Here is a 24,193-nt window from a genome sequence, read left to right as displayed (position 1 = left end):
ATGGCAATGTGGCCATTGAGGACCGATTGTGATGGCCTCAGAAGTATCCCCACCTACCAAATTGCCAGCAGCTATTTAGGTGTTTGCAAAAGAGCTACCATACCCCCAAACATATGAATTCTTACTGCACACGAAGGATAAGCCATGGCTGTCTATGGGCCCAGGATGAACAATTCAGATTGAGAGACTCCTGAATATGAACAGCATTAGAATCACGAATGCTGCAGATGGTATCCTGTGATTTGACCATGTGGCTAGGAGCGCTGGTGACGTGAGCAGGTAGAGTGGTGGAGCATGCAGTAGGTTAAGCACTTGATGACTGGAGACTGAGAGAGTGTGGTGGACAAGACTCCAGCATTCCTTCCCTGGCTCTGCCACTGACTCACTGTGTGACCTTGGGCAAGCCACCTCACTGCTCCATGCCTCAGTTTCCCCCAACTGTACAATGGGGATAACTATACCTACCTACCTCATGCAGAGGGTTGTGAGGATTAGTTTATAAAAAGCTTGGGGACTGCCAGATACATGGAGCAGTGGACGCGTATCAAATCGATTTTGGTTCGTGCTCCATTCACCAAGTGCTCATCTTACCATGTCCTCTGACAAATACGCTCCCATTGCTAGGATTGCTGCTTGTACGCTCCAGTTACAGCAAGCCACATGCCCATCAAGTTAGCCTCACCAGCAAGAAAGCAACCTCTGGAAGCAAAATCTCTAGCGAGTCAGTTGTTTGTATTCTCCATTTATTTAGTGCTTTTGTAGACTCTGCTCTTGGAAGGAGCAGAGGGACGGGGCAGGGAGGGAGGAGGAGAGAGACAGCTCTGGGGTCTGTCTCATCGGTGGCACAGTTTCCACTGCACACAGCTGCTCTCGTCTTTGCAACATGAAAATAAGATGGCCAGCCATGCTTTACCCAGGTTACTGTATTGGAAATACCAGTACACACACACACACACACACACACACACACTCGTTATACATATCTGTACCTTTTATATAGATAGATAGGTGCTGGATTAGCTGTGTAGAAGAACATGTACCTCTGGCACAGATGTGTTTGTGTTCTGCAAAGAACCCCACAGTAGCCGCTGGGGGTCAATTGTTATCCAAGCCCCCACACTGTGTTGATATCAGACTGCAGGCACGCACTTGGCCTGGAGTCCCGTCCTGCAGTGCATTAGAAAACGAAGGTAATTGATAGTTTAAAAGAATAAACTGGATGGTATGTGTGTGTGTGTGAGAGAGAGGTGTGATTGCATGTGTGAGTCTGGGTGTGAGGAGTATGGAATTATATAGGGCCAGATTCTCAACGTGGGTAAATGAGTGTTGTGCCATATGCTGATTGACACCCACTGAGAATGTAGCTTGGAGCTTACAATATTCATGCCTGGAGTAACTTCGCTGAAGTCAAGGGCATGAGTTTGGCTCAGTCTAGGTTTGCCCTGAGTGAGCGAGCGCCTTTTGGGTTCCACGTCAGCCGAAGCTGGGAGTCCCTGTCTCCCAAATACCCATGGCTGCAATGTGTCACTCAGGAAAGAGAAACCAACTGCTTTTAAACCTGCTTCCAGCCGTGCTGATGCTACTTCCCTGACAGCTGCTTGGCTCCCATTGCTTCCAGCCGCCAAGTCCCCAGGCTGCCTCAATCACACCAGGTTCCTCGTGCCCGTGAGTTCTGATGTGAGGGCTGCCATATCAGCCACCGCGCCAGGGACTGAACCGGGGACCTCCAGAGCTAACAGCACAGGCTGTCCAGGCTCCCACACTGGCGTCTGTAACAGCCTCATCTCTGCAGATCAGGCACTGTGGGGAGGCCTGTATCACACTCAGCATGAGGGTTACACTGGCATGATATTGCTCCTTGCTGCCAGGCTGCCATCACCTCCAGGGATAGGGTGCCATGGGGAGCAAGTCTCAGCTGCTGTTGCCTGCCAGGTGCAAAGTGCACGGGAAGGGGTCAATTTAAGGACTGTCTTTACAAACTCTTGGCTCTGTGGCATTGGCCTCCCTGGCTGGGACTGCAGCTGAGTTCTTTTGGCATGAGGCAGAGTGGGTCCTGCAGCCTGCAGGGCTTTCTAGCCTTGTTTCAGCAGTTCAACTATTACTGCTTTATTTTAAGCCATCTGTGTAATTATGCTGAAGGATCAAATGTACTAGGAAGGAAGGGAGATCCATGCCTGCAGGATATCAGATGGCAGGGTATGTGGGTGCCCATGAGGAATGCTTGGGGGTCTGAGACTCCTGTGGAGTGGGAACATCTCACAACACCTGGCTAATGAGGGCAACTGATGCTCACCTCTGCCTGACCCTGATATCAGCCTAGAGCATTGCCTGACACACAGCAGGCCCAGCTCTGGGGCTCAGATCAGATGGCCTGCCCTTCATGGGCTTGGCTCTGGTGTATGCTGAAGTGACTCCTGGGGAGAAACAAAGTGGTGGGGAGGGAACCCCTGGGCATTCCATCCTTAAGCAGCTCTGCAACTTGTGATCACACGCAGCAGGTGTGACTCCTTGTCTCATCAGATCAAAACACCCCAGGAGAGGTGATTGGCGTGCATTGTCTCTCTAAAGAGCTGAGCAGTGGACTTGTGACTGGTTCTGAAGTAACTCTAGTGCTGTGAGACCTTCACTGTAAAATATGGTAGCATTTTAAAAACATATTACTGAAAGGGTTGCCAGTTCTCGTGATTTCATTGCAAGGCTCAACATTAGGCATTTTTTCTTAAATCTCCAGCTCCCGGAGGCCTGGGATTTGGGAGAATCTTGGCTCTCAAACTAAGAAAAGTAAGTTTCTGGCCTTTGTGGTTGTGGAGAAAAGCTTGAAAACCAACCAGGTGGCAAATAAAAAGAACCCCAGGTGGATTATTTTGGAAAGTCTCCTGATTTCTGAGGGGTCTGATGCACAATTTGCGAATGCCTGGGGTCTGAAATAAGAGGAAGGAGAGAAAAGTTACTGGATCCGAATGTTCTGGCTGAGGCCATTCTGTGACAGTCCAGGTAAAGTCTCTGTATTTCCTGCAAAGCCATGGCTTGAAAAGCCACAAACTCGATGCTCTCCCTCTTTCCTGCTGGTTTTTACATATTTGAGGCAGGGAGTCAATTCCACGTGTACCCGCCATTTTGGCATAGCTAGGTCGCTGCGCGCACAGCGATCTGACATGGGCTCTTGGGAGAGGATGCTTTTGTGCAAAACTATCCAGATGATGCAGTGCCACTTGGCTGGATTGGAACTGAAAAGAGCAGCAGTGGAGATGCATCTGTATGTGGCAGGCATGCTTACAGTATAACAGCACTAACAACAAGGGTGTGTGTATGTAATAGTGGGTTTCATCTGGAGGGGCATAAAGTCCCCTCTCTGTGTGGGCAGCTGAGTGGGGAAGCCATATGGTTTTAATTTCCTGCTGCACTGTGCAAGGTCCACCTCTTTCCACTCCACCAACATGATGGAAGTTGTCATTCCCCTCCCATCTTCTAAACTTTTCACATGATGGCTAGAACGCATTGTAGATTCCCACACACCTCTACTGCTCAAAGATCTATAGGCGTCCCAAGGTCATCTTTAACTATAGCCACCTATATATCTACACAAATGCGTACAGATATATGTGCTCACACACGCACAGAGATATTAATATGTGATATATGGTTTCTGAAAATTGCCAGGGTACATATTAGAATTGATGGTATATCATACAGTCTTATTGACACTCATGTAATCTCATATGGTCCTCCTGGGACATCTTACAGTCCTTTTGGTCCCCAGGGATATCATAGGCCTTGTAGGATAGGGAAGCAATAACACAAGATCCTATTTTTTTTCTGATGTGTCACAGTATTGATACCAATTTGGAGCAAGGAACAGTCACGGAACAGATTTCAAACTGGAAGATTCTTACCTATTATTAGAAAAATGGTTAATATACAATAAATCACTACACGGCAATTCCAAATTTCTCTTCTCCTTTACGAACTACATCATTTGGATCTGAATTTCAAACAGTCCGAAGTTCAGGACTGTTGGATTGGGCCCATCTCTAACATACAATACATTGGTAACGCAATGGATTTCTAATAAAAAGCTAGAAATTCATCAAGAGCTTCTGGTAATGTTCTATGCTGGGAGCTGAAGTTGGAGTCACCTGACCGCTTTAATGTACAGTAGATTCTCATAAGATGTGGGTTGGTGGGTTTTTTTAATAACATATGCTTTGAAATTTTATGTCTCTAGTTGACACCGTCTCTGTTTAAATTCCACACTCCTTAAGTGTCTCATTAATATCAACTCTATGTCTCATAACGAACATTACCCTTCTGGAAAAGTCCTATAGCATTTAAAAGAAAATAATCCCATTTGAGTCCCATATTATATTAAGGGTCAATGAATGATTAATGGATGTGTAGTGGGGTGGTCACCTGCTCCTGCCTTAAAAGGCTTAAAACAGCCTGGGGAGAGGGCTGTGGCAGGGAAGGAAAAGTGGGGCTGAGTGGGAGAAGCAGCCTCAGATGGGGGCCACACCCCAATCAGGCCACGGCTGGCTTAATCAGGGCCCAGCTGGCCCTTATAAAATGGCAGTGGGCCAGGAGCACATAGAGTCTCCTCTAGTGAAAGATGGGCCTGGCTGCTGGGGAGTGTACCAGGGTACCTGAGGTGAAGCAGGGCAGGGGAAGGCCAGAGGAGCTGGGAGGCTCCAGACTGGAAAAGCCCCAGGCTGCAGGCCTGGCAGATGGCCTAAGACAGGGTAGTGGGGTTGCAACAGGGCAGCCCAAGGGTAGGTGGAGGCAGCAGGGCCAACCCCCCCTTGCCTATGATGACTGGCTTATACAAACTGCAGTCGGCCCCAGTGAAAGGGAGCTAGATGGTGACTGGCAGTAGCCCATAGGCTGAGGCAAGGTAGGGATAGAGGGTGGGGGGTTCCCTGGGGAGGGGAGAACCAGATCTGTGGGGTATTGCCTGGAGGGGCAGCACCCCAGGTAAAAGGGCACCGGGGTCCGGGAGGGACACGGGGGCCAGCGACGGCGAGACACCGGCAGAGGGCGCTCTGGAGCTGGTAAAAAGAGCTAATTCCCAGACAGCCAGCAGGAGGCGCTGCTGGGTGAGTCTGTGTTAGATAGTTATAAGCACATCAGTAGGTGTTACGGATTATTCTAAGAGGTAGTTATAAGCAATCTATTGACCTGTTGGACTCTATAACAACTGTATCAACCATTTATTAAAACATCTATGAACCATTTATTAACCCTTTATAAATATACCCTTAGTAAAAAGTGTGACCAATATTTCTATAGATTTTTTTCCTATAGATTTTAACAGAAATTTCTGTCCCTGTTAGAGAATTCTACAAAATAAAAATATCTTGTATAAAGGAGTTCTGTATCTATTAAGCCCTATCAGTTTTTAGAGTTATTTCTTTGAGTCCAATCCCTATTACCTCCTATTAGACTTTTCAATATGAGTGGAGCTGGGTGAACAAATTGACTGGTAAAATTTTCACTAAACAAAGTGCATCAGTCAATTGGCTCTGATTCAAGAGTGTTCAAACTACCACTCAATATTTGTGAAAGCGTTCGCAACTCTTCAGACATCCACAAATTTTAGTCAAACTATTATTTCTTCAAAAATTCACGGCAAAAGTGTGTTAAGTGCTACTTGTTATTCTGCCATTTAAAATCAAATTTGTTTGGTCAACCAATTAGTGACCAGAAACACCATGTGACTGAGGCAGCCAATCACGTGAGCTGAATAATAAATCGTTGACGCGAGCGACCCCAGCTCTGAAAATGATTGGTTGAAACTATCTGATGGACACCTAGGAATAAAGGACCTGTTTGCAGAAACTCGGACCTGTTTGCAGAAACTCAGGCCTGGCTCCTGAACAAATCTGCCACTCTCTCTTCCCAAAAAAGGCCCTTAACTTGAACCATATATTATCCATAATTGAACAGTCTGACCCGCACAGCCAACATGACTGTATGATGCCACAGCAATCCCACTATGACTTCTGGGGTTGTCTGCTGCTCTGCGAGACTTTTCAGAAACTATACCTATATATGTACACGTATATATGCCTCATATACAGCTATACATATATACTGTGCTTGTGTATATAACTGAACAGACGATAGACAGGGGCTGCCAACTGTGGTGGAGTCTCAGCAGAGTGCAGGTAGCAGCTACCGTCTCAGAGAGGCACACAACACACACAAGAGACAAAGAGTAAGACAGGCACAATGAAGTGGCATCAGTTCTGGAGAAGGGTGATGAGAAGGGATATTTGTAGGGGTGGAAGTGGAAATGGGAAGAGGGGAGTTGAACTAGCCCCGGGGTCAGCGTGGGGAGCGTGTTTAAATGGACACCTCAGCAAGCGCACACGCAAAGCTACCTGGGAGCAATGAATACATGTCCCTCGGACTCAAAGCTGTTTGGCAGCAGGAATTCAAAATCTGCAACAGAAAGGCAACGTTATCCGGTGGGGGTTTTAAATGAAGGAAGGGGCTTTGGTCTCAGAATATGAGAGAGAGAGGAATAAACAAAAGAGATCAAACAATTGACTGATTTTTAACAAGAGAGAAAGGAAGGGGAATTCTGTTGGTAACTGTAGCATTGCACAAGAAGGAGAGTTATAGCCAATATGTTGCCAACATTAGAAAGATTTGGTGATTTGATTGGATTTTTTTTTTTTGGTTTGTGCTCTGAAATGCAATATATTTTCTCTGTTGTATATGTATGAATACGGGCCGTATAGTTACATATACACACATACATATATATGTGCACACATTTATATATATATATATATATATATGCATGTTCAGTAGGTCATATGGGCATCTCTCTCTTATGAGGATTGTTAACAATGAAAAGAAACCACATGCTATGCTTGTATATGAAGAGAATTACTACAACAATTTTTTTTTGTAATAAAAATCATTGTTCAGGCATCAACATGGCCAAACCAGGGTCCTTTATGAAGACAGTCCAACCAAAGACTTACCCACCAAATAAAAGTCAAATGCAATGCACTGTGGGAGTGTTGCTGCCTTCTCGCTGCCAATGGTCTACAGCTCAGCAATAACCATCCCCCTTGGTCAGGCTGCAATGGATCCTTCCAAATCTGGATTAAGATGGGGGTTGGGAGGATCTGAAGGGGCTGTCGGAGAAGCCTAGGCTAATCTTCCTGCTCTTCCAACGGAGGTTTTACACTCTGGCTCTTTCAGATTCAAGGACCCAAGCTGAGGGCCACAATGTTATCTCTCTGCATTTCCCTGGTTCCCTGTTCTGCATCCTATTAGCTCTGCTTGGTGCTAGTGGTTTTCACTGCCATTGCCATTATCTCCTGGTTATGTGGCCACTGCATCTTCTTGGTACGAAACCTGGGATTGTCTGCCTAGAAGAATGGGAGATATTTGCCCCAGGGGGCAATGTGTTGTTGAAGCCTGGCATAGTGGGCCCAGGAGAGGACCTGATGGGGTGGAAAACGAAGGAGGAGTCAGCCAGGATCCAAATGCAGCTGTTTGGAAAGGCAGAGGCCACACCCATGACTAGAAAACCCTTGGGTTGCTGAAAGTGATTCTCCAAAGCAGAAATGCTGATTTTCAGTTCCAACAAAGGCTAAGGTGTCCCCAGGCCATTGGGCAGGGAGTGGGTGAGGAGTGAAGGTGAAGGGTTATCAGTCATATTAAACATGGTTTCTCTTTCCTTAGTGGTGGGGGGTATGGCACCAGGCGTTTAGAGACACCCTGGCTTTCTGGCCCAATCATGGACGTTACTTGCAGCCTGGTCCTGCCTCTTTTACTCCTGATAAGAGACCTTACTCAGATGAGTCACCCCATGGGAGCCAATGGGATGGGCAACTCGAGTATGGATTACTTGTGTGAGTGCAGGGATTGGGCCCTACGGGTTTTCACCCGTAACAATTGCAGGGAAACCTTGGTCTGGACTACTGTGGCCTTGGAGGATGGATTCTGGCTTAGACAAAGGCTAGCGCAGCATATGTGGGGACGGGAGTTGGAGGAACCTCTCCAGGATAACCCAAGTGGTTTAGAAGGCAAGGAGGGAAAACAGGTTGGGGAAACTCATGCCATGCATATGGCACATGCCCAATCCAGTTGGGATTTGATGGCCCAGGTGGCTAGTCCAGCAGGGCAGGGTCCTTTGCCTTGCTCCCCCAAGGGGATGGCTGTTGACAGCTCTCCATTGCAGGCCATTTTCTGACAACACAGGCTCGACTAGTACAGCCTGTCTGCATTTTTCACATGGAGCTACATACACATAAATATTCAGAGGTTAGCCCTATGAGCAGCCAAGCCCCTTGCCCTCCCCGCCATGTCTTCCCACAGTGCATTGCACGACACACGAGGCCCTTTGCCAGGCAGCACAGCCATAGGTTGGACTGTTGTTTTCTGTAAGGCAGGGTCTGGATACAAGCCAATGAGAGGAAGAAGAGGAAAGGAATACAAAAACACTAGTAATTATTCCATCAGCATTGCCATTACAGGGTCACTGGGAAGAGGCAACTCAAGGCTGATAGAACAGGGCTGAGGGCAACGCTCCCCTTACCTTTCTCCTTCCTTCCCCTTCCTCTGTGTCTGTCTGTCTATGGCATCTGTGCCCCTCTCTGTGTCTGTCCATCCCTCCCAAGCCTCTGAGCCTCTCCTCTCCACCTGGCTGGGGCAACTGATAGAGGAGTGGGTAGCTTCCAGTGGTTCTGCTCAATGCACTGTGGAGTGGGGTTGTGGGTCTCCTTGGTGGATGTGGGGTGGGAGTGGTGGAAGGAGGGCAACGAGAGGCACGTTCTCCACATTCCCCCAGCCATCTGCACACCTCAGAAGGTGCAGAGAATGCGACTGGGAAGCTAAGTCAATTTCCCACATGTTCTCTCATCACTTTAAACCCATTGGCTGTGCTTTTCACTAGATCATGGCCCTGATTCAAAGCCTATCCATTGACTCTGACAGATTTTGGGTCAGGCCCTCTATGAGGCACAGTGTCAGGCCAACGTTTTCACCGGCTGGACTTTAACGAATCCCACAGGATCTGGCAAAGCAGACTGAGGAGGGACCTGGTATTTTTCAAACGGAATATTTCAAACGGGCTGTTGTAACAAAGACGGGGATCAATTGTTCTCCATGTCTGGTGAAGGTAGGACAAGAAGTAATGGGCTGAATCTGCAGCAAGGGAGAGTTAGGTTCAATATTAGGAAAAATTATCTAACTCTCACAGTAGTTCAGCTCTGGAACAGGCGTCCAAGGGAGGTTGTGGAATCCCTGTTGCTGGAGGGTTTAGGAACAAGTTGGACAAACCCCCATCAGGGATGGTCTAGGGTTACTTGGTCCTGCCTCAGCACAGGGGACTGGACTTGACAGCTTCTTGAGGTCCCTTCCAGAACAATGGTTCTATGGTTTTATGATCTCTCAAAGTATTTCAATGACTCTTTCCCAGGGAGGCATTGGACGGCCTTATTCATGGAGTCACTGAACCAAATTCTGCCCTCAGTCCCATCCGTGCCCTCCCACTGTATTACACCGATGTTCCTGAGAGTAAATGTGCCCATGAACAAGATCCTGACATGTCTCCTTTTGGTTTTAAGAGCAGGAGAGGCAGAGCTGGTCCTTGGCTGCCTGACACCTCTGGATTTCAGTGACAGGGTTTTCAGACTCAGTTCTCCAAAAAAGGCAGGACCATGTCTTGCTAGTGCCTGCGCAGGACAGTCATTTCCTCCCTCTGTTTGTATCACAGATAGAGAAGTGGTGAAGGCAGATGCTGAAGAGTAAACATTGTCCCACTGCACAGGGCTCAGGAATGGAGCACCACGAATGCCACTGGGACACAAGCAGGGCAGATTGCTGGGTCAAATTCAGAAGTTCTTACTCAGCCCCTACTCCTGCTGAAATCCATGGGAGTTCTGCCTGAGTAAAGACCGTAGGAGTTGGTCCAATCTCTGGAAAGCTATGCTTATGCTAGGCCAAATCCTGAGAGGTGACCAAAACCACCCATTCCCACGGGATGGGAGTTGCTAGTTGCTCTGCATTTCTCGGTGTCTGGCCCTTTATCCTGAGCTACACAAAGGATGGAGAAAAAAGAAACCATGGAAGGACAGCTCCATCCAAACTCATCCCCCTTTATTTTTCCACTGAGGACGCTCCTAGATCCCGATCCAGTGGCCACTGAAATCAATGGAAAGACTTCCATTGACTTCAAGGGGCATCGACTCAGGGCTCCAGTGCATTGTGGGAAATTCATATCTAAGCAGATGGTCCAGCATCACACCAGATTGTACTATATACACCTAGACCCATTTACTTGGAATACATCGTGCTAGCCAACTCCACCCTTGGTGCCACCAGACCCAGGATATCTCAGGCAGCTGCAGCTAGCTCAGAACCCCGAACTCTTCTCTACATACACACATTTGCAGCACATGGACACACATATTTAGGTTTAAGAGCTGTTCATTTGGGGATAAACCCTGCCCCAATTGACTTAAACTAAAGCATAATAACTTAGATTTAAACAATAAGAGAGTCCTCACTCCTCCATTAAACTGAATCGGCCTAACATCACACCTGGAGTTAAACCAGTGCAACTCAGCATGTGGACCAGAGTGACACAGCCATGGCTGGGACTGAAACGATGCAGCGATGCACAATCTGGGGCCTTCCTAATATGACAGCTGAGACTTGATCCTGGAAGAAAAGCTTTGATTCACGCGTGTCATGGACCTGCCTGAGATTCCAGCCCCTTTCTCCTGCTCTGCCAACATCTCCCCACTCAGGAGGTCTAAACGCTTATTATTATTAGTTTTGTGATCACTGGATCTAGTTCCAAGTACCGCTGAGTCTGGAGATCTCTGCACAGCCCTATCCCATTCAGTTTGAGTTGTCTTGAAGAGGAGGGACGCACAGGAGCAAGGATGGGAGGAGGAGAGATTTGTAGGGAAGGAGTGAGAGAGGGAAAGAAGAACAAGAAAGGGGGCTGGGGGAGGCAGAAGAGCAGGATATTAAACTAGCTACAAAAACCTTGCTGAATCAAAACATAACAATTCCATAGGAGATGGACTCTTTAACGGTATCAAATCGAATTTCTGAGCAATGCACAGGGAAGGAGTGCAGAGATAAATGGGGACAAAGCTCTCATGAACATAACAAGACATGTTGCTTTCAAATAAAGGGGAAAGAACTGGAGGGAGGGAGTGGAGGAAGGAACAGTTTGGCGGAGGTTTGCAAGGTTAGGCGTGGCAAACGGGCACAGGAAATGGGCAAGCAGGCTGGGTGGAGGAGGTGGGGGGGGAGTTGGTGAAGGGTGGGAGTGAGGGGTGTGGGGTACTGGACACGGGGGGTGGTGGTGGTGAAGGGTTAGTGGTCTAAGACTGAAAATACTTGCCCTTCATTTTGATGTTTGGTACTGTGTGAATCCACCAGAGAGAGAAAGCAAGAAAAAAACAAACGAAAAAAACAACAAACAAAAAAAAAAGGGGGGGGGAGGGTTGGGTGGAAAGGAGGAAGGAGGGAGGGCACAAACAATATTTTATTCAATTTTTGTTTGAATAAAAATATTGTGTATCATAATCAGACCAAAAGGAAACCTCTTGCAAAAAAACGACATAAAGAAAAGAAAAAAGGCCACAGTAAAATAATAATAAAAAGTATAGATATAACTAGAGAACTATAATCGATCTATATTTATATAATCAAAATTAAAATGAAAGTCAGTAGCAAACAGTTGCAACAGTCTTGATATAGAAATGTTCTTATTGAGTTAGCAGACCATGCAAAAAGACAAAGTTAAAAGAGATCAGAGGGGAGACACGAGAGTGCCCAGAGGCACAGAGACAGAGAAGGAAGGAAGGCAAGAGAAGGAAAAAGGTATACAGAGATAGGCACAGGGATAGAGAGCTCAAGACAGGGAAAGGGACGATGCTGAAGGCTGTTATCCCACTCTGATGTAAGTGGCTGCTGAGAGAGCAAGGACCTAGGGTGTGGGCTGAGCAGTCCTCCAGGAGGAATCCCAGGAGCCGCCATGTCTGGGGAGAAGTCTTGGCCTAGATGTGGTGTGGGTCACTGCAAGCTCCCTTTGTGTGTAAACCCAACCCCTAGGAAGGGGGTATGTTTTGACCCACAGCGCCTTGTGTGAGGTGTTTATGGAGCAAGGTGGGGAAGTCACATATGCTGTGGGGGGAGGTCACAAAATCTTTTGAGCCCCCTTCTGCAGGTGACCCTGATGGGGGAGAAGGCTCAAGCTGCAGCCCAGAGACAGCAGAAGCATGTCTCGCTCCCATCTCTAGAACAGCAGCTGCTCTTCCTGGAATAGATGCTACAGCTGCTCCTTCCCCAGGGGGCACTGGGGCCAGTGAGTGCCAGCCCTTCCCTGCCCAACACGGGGCTGAACGAGGCCCCTGAAGCCTACCTGCTCATCTTTGAGTGGTGGCTGCTGAGGAATTCTGGGCCCTCCATTTATCTAATTTTTTAATGAGTCAGGTTTAAGCTGCAAATCAGGCCCTGGGTGAGGACAGCTACAAGGCCCTCCTAGCTGCCACCCTGGGCTGGCTGCATTTGGAGGAGCTGTGCTCCAGGGCTGAGCCCAGCAGTGAGCCTGTGAACCACAACTGATCCACTGGGCAGCTCGACCCGCATCATGAACCATAGAACTGACGGCCATAGTTGCTCCAGAGCAGTTTTTAGGACGCAAGCTTGGCTTGATGGGGAGGGATAGCTCAGTGGTTTGAGCATTGGCCTGCTAAACCCAGGGTTGTGAGTTCAATCCTTGAGGGGGCCGTTTAGGGATCTGGAGCAAAAATTGGGGATTGGTCCTGCTTCAAGCAGGGGGTTGGACTAGATGACCTTCTGAGGTCCCTTCCAACCCTAACCTTCTATGAATCTATGAATCTATGCTGGCACAGCCTGGGCAACACACGACAACTTCTACATGGAGGCTGAGAAGCCAGAGGACCACCTAGCAGACTCAGGGTGCACCCAGACATTGGTGCAGAGCGCTTGGAACAGCCCCAACTCCTTCAAGTGACAGAGCCCAGGGGCATCTCCTTGAGGGGCATTGCCCTGGCTCCCATCACCCACTGCCATGGAGCGAGACTGGACACAGTCTCTCCTGATTCCATGAGATGTCCATGGAGTCATTTGATTGACTCCCAGCCACAGGGCCAAGATGCAGGCTACCACAGGGCTTTGCAGGAGTTTGACCCCAATGGGGCTTGCAGTGGAGAGGCTACCAAACTGGACATGTTGGCACGGTTGTAGCAGGGAAGTAGGTAACAGGATGGCAGTGTTTGCAGGCTAGCAAATGCTGTTCCTGCTAGGAAAGGGATACATGGATTCTGCTGACTGATGCAGATGGCTCATTGCCCTACCTAGATATATCTAATGAGCGAGGACCTAAGGTGTGGGCTGAGCAACTCCTTGAAGAGGAACCCTGGGAGCAACCAAACCTGGAGAGGTGACTCCAGATGGATTTTGTGTTGGTTCATTCCAAATTCCTATTGTGAATAAAATCAAACCCCAGGAAAGACCTGCGTTCTGACCTGCTACACTAGGGGACTATGAATGCAGCAAGGTGCTCAGAAAGAGAAAGGGACAGTGGGCAGCAGAGAGAGACAGACAAAGACAGAAGGAGAGAGAAATGAGGGAGAAAAAGATGGAGGAGGAAGCCTGATTCACCCCCTTCAGGAGCGACTCATAATCCCGAGGTGGGAGAATAGGTTCTGGCGTAGAACAAGAGAGAGAGAGAGGTGCGCAGGTTAACACATAAGTACATAGACTAATTATAAATTAATTAAAAAGAAAATCAACGAACCAAAACTTAAATCATAAAAACAAAAGTGGTTTAAAACAAAACCCAAAAGAATCTTAACGAAAATAAAACATGCAAATTTTCACAGGCTTTCAAAGTAACTGGCTGCTACAGAATTATCACCTAGTACATCGAAAGCATATACAGCAGCATGTCAACCTCATCTCCTCTAGAGGGGTCTTTTTTTTTTCTTTTTTAGGAAACATTTTGTTTTAGGGGTTTTTTTTAATGCAAAATCTAAGTCTGAAACCCTCGTATTCCAAGGCAGACAATTAACCTTCCATTTTAAATGTTATCGTTCGTCTCTATTTTGAAATGATTATTATTCATTTTAGTAGCACACGTTTTGCTTATTTTCCCCCACATTGATCATTCTCTATACCAGCTGGTAGGTTCAGGGTCAAAGGGCATGTCAAAGGGCAAAAGGAAAAGGAAAGTGTCTACTTACACTTCACTTGGAGAATCTGGTCGCTGAGGTTTGCCCGGATGTAGTACTTGCTATAAGGTGGTAAGGCTAGCCCCAGGCTGTGGAAGGGAAGGAAGAAATCAGCATGTTTCTAGCCTGGCTGTCAAACTTTTTCCCAGGGGTAGGATCCTGGGGATCCAGGGGTAGGATCCTGGCCCTCGGACTCCAGTGGGGCCAGAATTTCACCCAACATGTTGTTCTAGACTGGCGTTTGACAATGTAATCAGGGACATCTGGGGCCTGATCCCTTAGGAGTCACTGGGCAGTCTGTTTTCAGAGCAGGAAGCGACACGGACATAGGCTCTGTCCTTGCCTTTACAAGCTACCCCGGCACCCACACAGAACCCCATTGAGAACAGGGGCAGTTCCCAGGAACAAAGCCAGAACATGCTAACCTCACCAAGGAATGTTTGGAACACACTCTCTCCCACCCCACTCCCCCATTAGATATAGGGATGGATGGCTTCAAAGTGTCTTTAACTAGTACATTCCCTTTAGCTGACTGGATACAGAGATCCAAATCCAGTTCTTCCCTCCCAGGGGTTGCACTCAAAGTCTGTTCCAGGGGTTCAGGAATTCAGGCAGGTGGATGTCTTAGAGCCCCACAGCACAGACTCTTCCAATCCTGGTAGCCACAGGGAGATCCAGGAGGGTGTTTCTGCAATCGGGGACCCAGAACCCCACCTGCCTGGGGCTGTGCTCTCTAGGATCCAAGAGACCTAGGGCTGTCCTAGCCACCAGGTTCTGCCCAGCTTGATGCGGGATGTTATTTGAAGGTGAGACCCCCACCATTGATTTCCCACGCAGGGTCCTTCCCAGCTGCTGGAGCCTGTTCCCTGCAAATCCCAGAAACGAGATGGGCTGATGGGGAAGTCAGTGGTGACCAGGGCCCTGGAGACTGTTGGGAGAGGGGGGCTGGCATGGGAGTAAGGACAAGGGGAGTGAAGAGGTGTGGGTGGGGAGGAGAGCCAGGATGGCCATTCAGGGTTAGAGCCCGAAACAGGTTGGGAGCCTGAGAAGGGGGCAGCTCTGGCCTTGGGGAGGGGGGTTGTGGTTTTGGGGCCGCCTCCCTAATCTAACCCCCATTTTGTCCATTGCCAACCCTGCCATCTCCACTCTGCTCCTGTCCCTCTCCCACAAGGTGCTGCTCCCTTCACTTCCCTATCAGCTATTTGCCTCCTCTCCCTTCCCCAGGGGCTCTGCATGGGCAGGGGAAGCAAAGAATGCCCCATCTGTCACCTCCCCACATACAGCCAGCCCTCTCTGTCTGAACTGGTTTGGTTGTGTCCGGGAAGCCCACAGCTCCCAACAGGCCAGCAAGCAGCTGGACTCCTCTGATCCCTTTCCATTGCCCTGTAGGGATTTGAGTGACATATATTTTTTATCAAGCCATAAGCACATGGACTGTTCCCCTGCCCCTGTCTGGGTGTCCAGCCTCTGAGATGGGGCCATATTGTCTTCTTATGACTGCCCACGTTTTGTGCTTCCTTCCACTCCCCCACCCCCAAGGCCCTCCCTAGCCATTTGGGTGACCTACGCAGGGTCTGGGAGGCAGGAGCTGTGGGTGGGCACTTTTGGGGCCCCACAGGCTCAGAGTGGCCCGGGGAATTAGCGGGGGGCCGGGAGCAGCCCGCTCCGCTTCCCTCGCCCCGGCCCCAGCTGTGTCGCTCGGGGGAGGGGGCTTGGAGGAAGGGATCCCCCCCCATTCGCCGGCAGCAGCGAGAAGCGGAGCAGCCCGCCCCAGCCTGCTCTACTCTGCCAGCTCCCAGCCGTGGCGCTCGACTTCCCACTGCCGGTGAGGGCGGGGGGCGTCCTTTCCCCAACCTCCCCGCCCTCACCGGCAGCGGGAAGCGGAGCGCCGTGGCTGGGAGCTGGCGGATTGGAGCGGGCTGGGGCCAGGTTGCTCCGCTTCCCGCCGCAGCCAGTGAGTGTGGGGTTTCTGGGGGAAGAGGTGGAATGGGGGCGGAACAGGAGGAAGGGTAAAAGGTGGGGCGGAGGGAGTTGTCTGCCTCCCCCACCCCCCAGGGACGGCCCTGTCCCTTGCAGTGGGCACAGCCCACGTGGGGGCCGGCCGAGGGACAGGGCTGGTCGCCGGGGCTGGTGCTGCCGCGTATGCAGCACGCAGCTGCCTAGGACACCATGAAATTTGGGGCAATTTGGTATTCCAAATTTCATGGTGCCCTACGCAGATGCGTATGCCTAAGGACGGCCCTGCCCACCCCTCTGTTTTGTGGCTGTATCATGCATGCGATCAGATGGCTGGCTCTCCACAGCAGGGACCCTGTGCAGTTTCTCTAGTCTGCTTCGCAGCAATCCCTAGGGAATAGATATACTTACAATTAACCTGTCTACCCACTGGACGACAGCCTTCCCCAAGGCAGATTATGCTCTAGTCTAGAAGCCATAGCAAGCAAGCAAGATCTGTTTTTCTAAGGCTAGCACCTGCAGCTCCCACTGATTTGAGAAGTGACGGGGAAGCTTAGACTCTTTGAAAACTGGTCCATGGTTTTATTTCCACCATGGCTGCTGCCCGCTCTCCCTGCTCATGGCAGCGAGCGTGCATAGCCTTCATGAGCAATGCACAGGCATGATTTCACACGAGTCCCAACTCGCGGTTTGCTTCTCATTCTACTTTAACATTTATCATCAGGTGAATGGGAGACTCCGGTTGGCTGGTGAATATTTCGGGCCATGGCAGATGCCAGATGGGAACGTCATAGCAACTTGCCACCAAATTCTGAGACAGACGTCAGATAAATTCACTTATTTCTCCAGTAAAACTCATGCATCAAAGATGCCGGTTTTGCAATAATAAGCTACACTACAATATAACGCAGTGGATGGAAAAGGCTGCGGGTGCACTCCCTGGCCAAAGTCAAGAAAATGCCAGTTAAAGGAGGCCCACGCAACTTTCACTTTGCCCCGATGTTAGTAAGTATTAATTCCCCTAAAATCCCTACTTACTAGAGGTGGGCGGGAAATGGTTTTCCCATCCCAAGAGAATTTTGGGGATTTCAAACTTTTTCTTGTCCTGAATTGGGATGAAATGTCAAAATCTCAAAAATTTTCACAATCTGATAATCTGATAAATAAATTCATTACTGGGTTAATCAAAATGTTTCATTTTTTAAATTTCAAAATGTTTAATTTTTTACTTTTAATGCCCCCCCTGACTTTTTAACCATCCATTAACTAAAATTTTTAAACAAAAAGTTGTTTTGAGTAAAAAAAAAACTAAACTTTTTTGGTTTGAAAATGTTGAAACAAGACATTTTGACAAATTCCGAACACCTTTTCCCCCCAATGTTTTTTGGAGTTGGGAGATTTGTTGAATCTGACCCTTTCCTGCCAACATTTTCTGACCCTTTCCTGCCAACAGTTCTGGTCTTGATGAATTGCCATTTTCTAATGGAAAAACGTTTTGTTGGAGAATTCCTGACTAACTCTATTAGTTACTTCATCACATACTAGTTCTCCAATAATACATCCAACCACTTTTCCCTGCGGTTTAAATACCCTTGTTGTAGCCCTGCAGAGTCTCTGTTATTCCTTGCACATTTTACAAAGCTTTAGCAAAAATTCCATGATACCATCTTGTATCTGAAAAATAGACTGTGATCATGTCATTACCATGTATTGTAATGTCTATGTATAAGAAGGTAGAATTAAGGTTGTACGTGCAATCTTAACTTGGGCATTTTATGAATTTCAAATTCTGAACTGTGCAACCCTAATGGTTTATTAAAATAGGTTTTTTTAGATGGAATTTCCTAGGGTTTACAGTTTTTTTTAAACAAGAGAAAAATCCATTGTCTGGCTCAGTCTGCCCAGGCTCCATGTGTTCAAACCTTTAGGCAGAGTGAGTTACATGTTAATAAAGAGCATCAACTGGACACATCTTGCATTCAGGATTATGTAACACCTCTGAGCAGTTGCTGACATGGGAATGTGACATTAGGAATGTTTGTCATGAAATTTGGTGTCTTTCAGTGCAGTGTAAGATGCCAGATGAAATTCAATAGAAGACTAGTGCAACATACTACACTTAGAAAGGAAAAATCAAATGCACAACTACAAAATGAGGACTGACTGGCTAGGTGGCTGTGCCGCTGAATAGGATCTGGGGGATTACAGTGGATCAAACTGAATATGAGTCAACAATGTGATGCAGTTGCAAAAAAGGCTACTATCATTCTGGGGTGTTTTAACAGGATTGTCGTACGTATGACACAGAAGGTCATTGTCCTGCTCTGCTTGGCACTAGTGAGGCCCCAGCTGGAGTGCTGGGTTCAGTTCTCGGCACCGCACTTTAGGAAAAATGTGGACAAATTGGAGAGGGTCCAGAAGAGAGCAACAAAAATAATCAAAGATTTAGAAAACCTGACCTGTGAGGACAGGTTAAAAAACCTGGGCATGTTTAATCTTGAGAAAAGAAGGCTGAGGAAGGACAGAGCTGGGGACCACACCCAGGTCTCCTGATTCCCAGCCACCGTTCCATTTACCTTGGACCCCACCAGGAGTCTCCTATCACCCATTTCTCCCTCTCCAGCCGGTGGCTGGCATCCAGCTGGTTTTTCCCGCTGCAGTTCTGTGCCTTCAGAGGGGCCAACACAGGAGATGGAACAGAGCCCTTCCACCTCCCGCCCACTCCTACCGGCCACACCCTGCTCACCTGTAATTGGTGCTTTTGATAGGGGCCCAGGTGTAGGTCCTGACGACTTCATCGATGTATCGCTGGAATTGCAAAGAGGACAAGCCATGGTCAGGGCTCAGGAAGAGACACTGAAATGGCAGTCCGGGTGCTACAGCCCACAGACAGGACAGTGCCAGGAGTCACACTCCAGGCTCTGAGTGCAACAGGCCCCTTGTGCGCCAGGACTATTACTGTCTCAGGTTCCCATTGCGTTCCATCTTTATCCCCAAGAATACAAGAATTTCTCTCCCCATCTCTGTGTGGGCCCTGCCAAGTCCTTACCTCATCCAGGGATTTGATCAGGGTCTTGATGACTCTCTGCCCTTCGCTGCCATCGATCATACTTCTCCGGATCTAGGGAAAAGGCAGGAAGGGAACTGAGCCCTGACACACACCGTGGCTCTGCACCCCAAGAGGCTGAGCCCTGGGCAGTCAGCTGGCCGTGTGGGCTCTCTGTGATCCTGTCCATGCCCAGCGCTCCAGACACATGGGGGAAAGGGGGGAACAGGGAGGGGTTGAATGTGGCCAGTCAAGAGCTCAACAGATCACCAGAAGGGAGAACAGGGCACCGTGCCGGCCCCAGGGACATTGAGATGAAAGCGGAGGGATGACAACCTCTCTGATGGCCCTGTGAGCGGGTGGGATGGGAGTGGAGGATGTTTATGGAGTGAGGGCTGGGTACAATCATGTTCACATGTGCCAGCCCCCAGAAATCCTGTGCAGGACCGCTTTCCCTGCGGGAGTCAGGATCGATGCCAGGGAGTCAGGATCGATGCTCATGTGCCCAAACCCCACCATCCCTACCGCCACTAAGGACCAAGTGGCGCAAGGTGTCTGCCCTCCCTTCTCATCCTTAGGCTGTTCCCTGCAGTGCAGGGCAGGGAAAGCGTGGAGGAACCCTGCTGCCCAGGCTGTGCTTGTCCTGTGCACAGAACGCAGCAGATTCCAGGGCCCCTTTGCCAGAAGGGCCCCCTAGCTGCTGTTTTTAACTCAGCCTTTGCCTGAGTCCCTAGTCTTGGTTGAGGGGTGGAGGGAGAGCCCCGCTCACCTCCTCCTTGTTCTCATCCTCCAGCTCAGCATCCAGAAAGTCCAGGGTCACGGGCTCTCGGAAATTGATGATCTGAAAGGAGGAAGAGGCTGGTGAGAATTGAGGGCTCATGGGCACCGGTCAGCAGAGCCAAGTAGCTCGGAGCCAAGTCAACTTCCCCTCATGCAAACCGCCTGACAGCCTGGGCTCAGCCACTCAGTGCACTAGTAAAGCACTCGATTGCTCAGCCAATGCCCTGAAGCATTGTGGGTGCTGGAAGACATGGCAACAGCTTGGAAGAGCGAGACCCAACAGGCTGTACTAGCAAAGCTGTCTAGCTGTTTGCCTTCCCTCGTACCACCCCCCGCATCTGCTCACTGGGGATTCCAAAGTGCTCTACAGACACTAATGAATTAACACTCTCCAGTGTCCTGGAGGGAGGGTTATGAGCCAACTTTAACACATGGGGAAACTGAGGAACAGAGTTGTTGAGCTTTTTTCTACAGCCTTGTACTCCTGTCAGCCCCACAGAGCCTGCGCAGCTCCGGGAGATGGCGCTCTACGCTACAGCGTGCAGACGAGCTCCGGCTGCACAGGTAGAGGCTGGAGGCAGTGAGGGGTGAGTCTGGAGGTAGTGGGGGTCGCACAGTGGTTGCAGAGGACAGACTTGCCTGCAGAACCCTTATTTCTGGAAATGAATAAGCCCAGACTGACTCTCAGCTCCCTGGGGGCGCATGCTGGGCCAGCAGATTAAATAAACATCCATTTGTCTGCCATCTGGGCACATTAGATACAGGGATCCCTGGGAGACCAGAAGCATGGAAGCTGCCAGTGCTGTTTGTCCAGTCACTTTTCCGAAGCGAACCACTCGCTCTTTAACCCTCAGTGTGCCAATCCTGAGGCAGTCAAGGCAGGTCCCCACTGCTCAGCCCTGCACCCTGGCACGTTGTGTTTAGCCCTGGTTCTGGTGGCTGCCCAGCCACTTTCCACCCAGCACTGAGCTCTTCTCAGGCTTCCCTGGTTTTGCAGATCAGCTCTGGGCTCTCTGGACAGAGCCTGCACCCCAGGCACAGAGCCACCTGTAGGTGACTGAATGAAACTGACGAACAGTGCCCTGGAGGGGTCAGGGCACCGAGACCTTGCCTGCCCCAGCATCCAGCCCAGTGAGAGCTCTGGAGCTGGGGGATGTCCAAGGAGGCATGACATGGCTGATCCTCAAACAGGAGACTGTTTTCAATCAGATCAGCAGGTCTGCAAGGCTTCCTACCCTGGTGATCCCCCAGTCAGTTCTTACAGCACGCGCTGGGCACAGAAAGGAGGTTACTGTTGGAGCCCCTCCCCCACAGGGATGCTGGACTATTTCTGCGGCCATGAAAATAGCTTCGTTGTTAGGGGTTGAGGGGGGACTGGGGTGTCTGTGTGGGCCGCAATCACATACCATTAGCGGGGGAGAGCCCAGGGACTGAATGCTGGGTGGGACAGATTTTCCCACTCATCAGGAGCTTAGCCAGGGATTGATGTGGCTGCTGCAGTGCGATGGGGCACAGGACTCCCTCCCCACAGCAAGGGGGCTGGCTCCTGGCTCAGAGCTCTGTGGGGTGGAGTGATAAAGCTGGGCTGGAGCCTGCGGGTCCAACTGGGCACTCAGGGGGCAGTCTGGGAGCTCTAGAAGAGCCGCATGCGGGCACTCGGAAGGGTGAGGAATCCGTGAATGTGGGGTGCTCCCTGCCCAGTTACTGGAGGGCTGGGCTGGAGCCTGGGTGGAGGCTTTTCCCATACTGCCTCCCAGTGAAGCCTCTTGTCAAAAGGCTGTTTTGAGCCGTGGGGCCTCTGGCCCCACTCACCAACCTTCCACAATGGCAGGCCAAGGTACTGCTGTAGTGCTATAGTCATCCCTGCCTACAGGCAGCCTGGGCAACACGCAAACACACCTACCTACCCCTAGCCCCCAGTCGCAGTACAGGGAACGCTGGGCCATTCTCTGCTCCAGGTGCAGCCATCCACCCAGCAGGTGTGCTGGGCTGGCAGAGCCAGGAGCGAGCGCAGGCACCATAGTTCTCTGAACATGTGTGCAGGCAAAGGGGGCTACACAGCAGAAAGGAAACATCTGGGGCAGAGCCCCTCACTCCTGCTTTCTCAGCAGCCCTGATACCTAGATCCCATTCCGAACCAAGGGGTGTTCACACCTGGGGTGATTGGGCCGTCCTGTCTAGAGACAGAGGCTGCAGAGTCCAGATCTGATCCTCTCCAGAGTTTGGTGCCATTTCGATCTGGTGTTCGGGCCTGTCCCTGAGAATGGGGGAATGTCACAGCTTTCCAGGTCCAAGATAACGGTCCTGCTCAGACTGATGCGCCCTCCCTGGCCTCTCTCACTGCGCTGGGCCATGGCAGGTAAACACAACACATGCCTAGACAGCCACGGGGAGAGGAATGGGCCAAGTACGCTTTCAGCCCCATCGAATGGAAGGGGACGGAGGAGAGTGAATAAATCCCACTGTGTCCCTGTCCGTCTCTGCTGCCCATTAATAATGCTGATGAGCCCCGTGGGACATCTGTGCCAATGAAACATATTTCACCCTGACCGCTGCCATTTCTCAGTGCCTAATTCCCAGCTCGCCTCTGAATGATGAATCTCTCCGATTAGCTCTGAAGCGGGGAGCCGATTTCCCCCGCCCCGCACTGACAGATGTGGCAGCCCCACGAGATAAATGATCCCACTCGCTGCTTCATGTCCCCAGGAAGGCATATTTCATAAAGGGCTGGGCTAATCCCTCTGCGCCCTGTCTGGAGGGGAGCAGGGGCCCATACATCATGGCCCAGAGAGGGAGCGATTAATGCCCATGGAGCAACAGGGCTTCCTACTCAGCTGTGAGCACTAGAGAGGGTTTTGGGGGCATATGAGTGAGGGGTAATTAGCTGGGGATTGAATCCACCCAGGCCCAGCAGAAGCCCATGTGCCTGGGATTGGGTGCCCCACTCGGCGTGGCACAAGCTCACGGGTACACCCCATTGCAGACGCTCAAACACATACAAGCATGTCCATGCACAGCACAAGATTGCAATGCATCAGCCTTCGCCTTGAGGCGGGGGATCAGAAGGGCGCCCTCTGCAGGTCACAGGAAGCTGATCCCACCTCTCCTGCCAGTCAGTGCAATATAACAGCCACAGTGGGCAGGGTCAAACTACTCAGTCCTACTCCTGGCTCCCTCTGACACTGACCTGCCATCACCATGAGCAGGTCACTTCCCCTCTCAGTGCTGGGGGATAAGGATCCTGACCTGCCTGCCAATGGGTAGGGGGGCTCAAAGTTGTTCTGTGGCACATGGTGCAGACAAAGCTGGCATCTCAGCAGTGAAGAGGGGCAGGGAGGGCTGTCTGAGTCTGTCTCTTCCTGGCAGAGGGGGCTGTGGCCTAGTAAAATCCATGAGATCCCGGAGAGGCTCCTCCGTGGGAAGCCAGTGTTTGCTGTCTGGCCGCGCCTGAATTTCACGTGGTCCCGCAGACGTGCTTTACTAGGGGAGTCAATCTCATGTGTGAATCCCTCTGATCACACCGTTATTCATAATCCCTGCTTTTCCTGGTCAGCTGGGTGGGCACCGAGGCTGGTGGAGTGCCACTAACAGGAGTGGGAGGTTTATCTCAGCTGTGACAGGCTCCAGGGGCTTTCCATGGGGGTACTCCCAGCTATGTTCCAGCTGTGTGTGTGTGTGTGTGTGTGTGTGTGTGAGGGGGGAGAAAGATGTTCCATGCATTCTCTCTCAGCCTCCTTGCCCACATGCCCGGGGCTGTGCCCATCCCTATAACTGAAAGCAGTGACCAGAACCTCAGCTGGCATAAATCTATGTCGATCCAGTGACTTCACTACAGCTATGCCAGATCCAGAATGTTCAAGTCTCTGTCATTCCCCCTGCCACGGCACGGAGGTGCTTTCTCTCTCTCTTGGGGCTGGATTAGACCAAACTACATCAGCACTGGCCTGCTCCTTCAAAGCTCTAACTGGGGGGAGAGCCCAGCTCTCTGGGAGTCCCAGCTCATCTGGCACCCTTCTCCAGCAGCTGTATCGCCAGGGATGGAGCAGGTGACGTCCAGCTTTTTCAGGCTCATGACCCTCCATTTTAACAAATTGGAAAACTGAGGCACAGAGTCCTGACGCCAGCTGCCCAAGGCTGTGCAGCACCAGGAAAAGCCCAGAGCTTTGATCTATGGACT

General features: G+C 50.2%; 1 protein-coding gene across 4 annotated transcripts in view; it reads right to left on the bottom strand.

Annotated features, from left to right (window-relative positions):
* CACNA2D2 (calcium voltage-gated channel auxiliary subunit alpha2delta 2) overlaps positions 1-24,193 on the bottom strand; it is a 588,723-nt gene that overhangs the window by 20,326 nt on the left and 544,204 nt on the right. For all 4 annotated transcript variants that reach the window (XM_073352554.2, XM_073352555.2, XM_073352560.2 and 1 more), the window contains 5 exons: positions 20,006-20,077; positions 19,240-19,311; positions 18,937-18,998; positions 14,247-14,323; positions 6,378-6,438 (listed from right to left, as the gene is read on the bottom strand). In XM_073352554.2, the coding sequence (XP_073208655.1) occupies positions 6,378-6,438; positions 14,247-14,323; positions 18,937-18,998; positions 19,240-19,311; positions 20,006-20,077 (344 nt within the window). The remainder of the gene's footprint in view (positions 1-6,377; positions 6,439-14,246; positions 14,324-18,936; positions 18,999-19,239; positions 19,312-20,005; positions 20,078-24,193) is intronic.

The sequence above is a fragment of the Lepidochelys kempii genome, chromosome 7 (assembly GCF_965140285.1).
Source record: "Lepidochelys kempii isolate rLepKem1 chromosome 7, rLepKem1.hap1, whole genome shotgun sequence".
NCBI classification, from domain to species: Eukaryota; Metazoa; Chordata; order Testudines; family Cheloniidae; genus Lepidochelys; species Lepidochelys kempii.
Note: the sequence above shows the minus strand (reverse complement) of the source record. Positions and strands in the feature narration are given on the sequence as shown.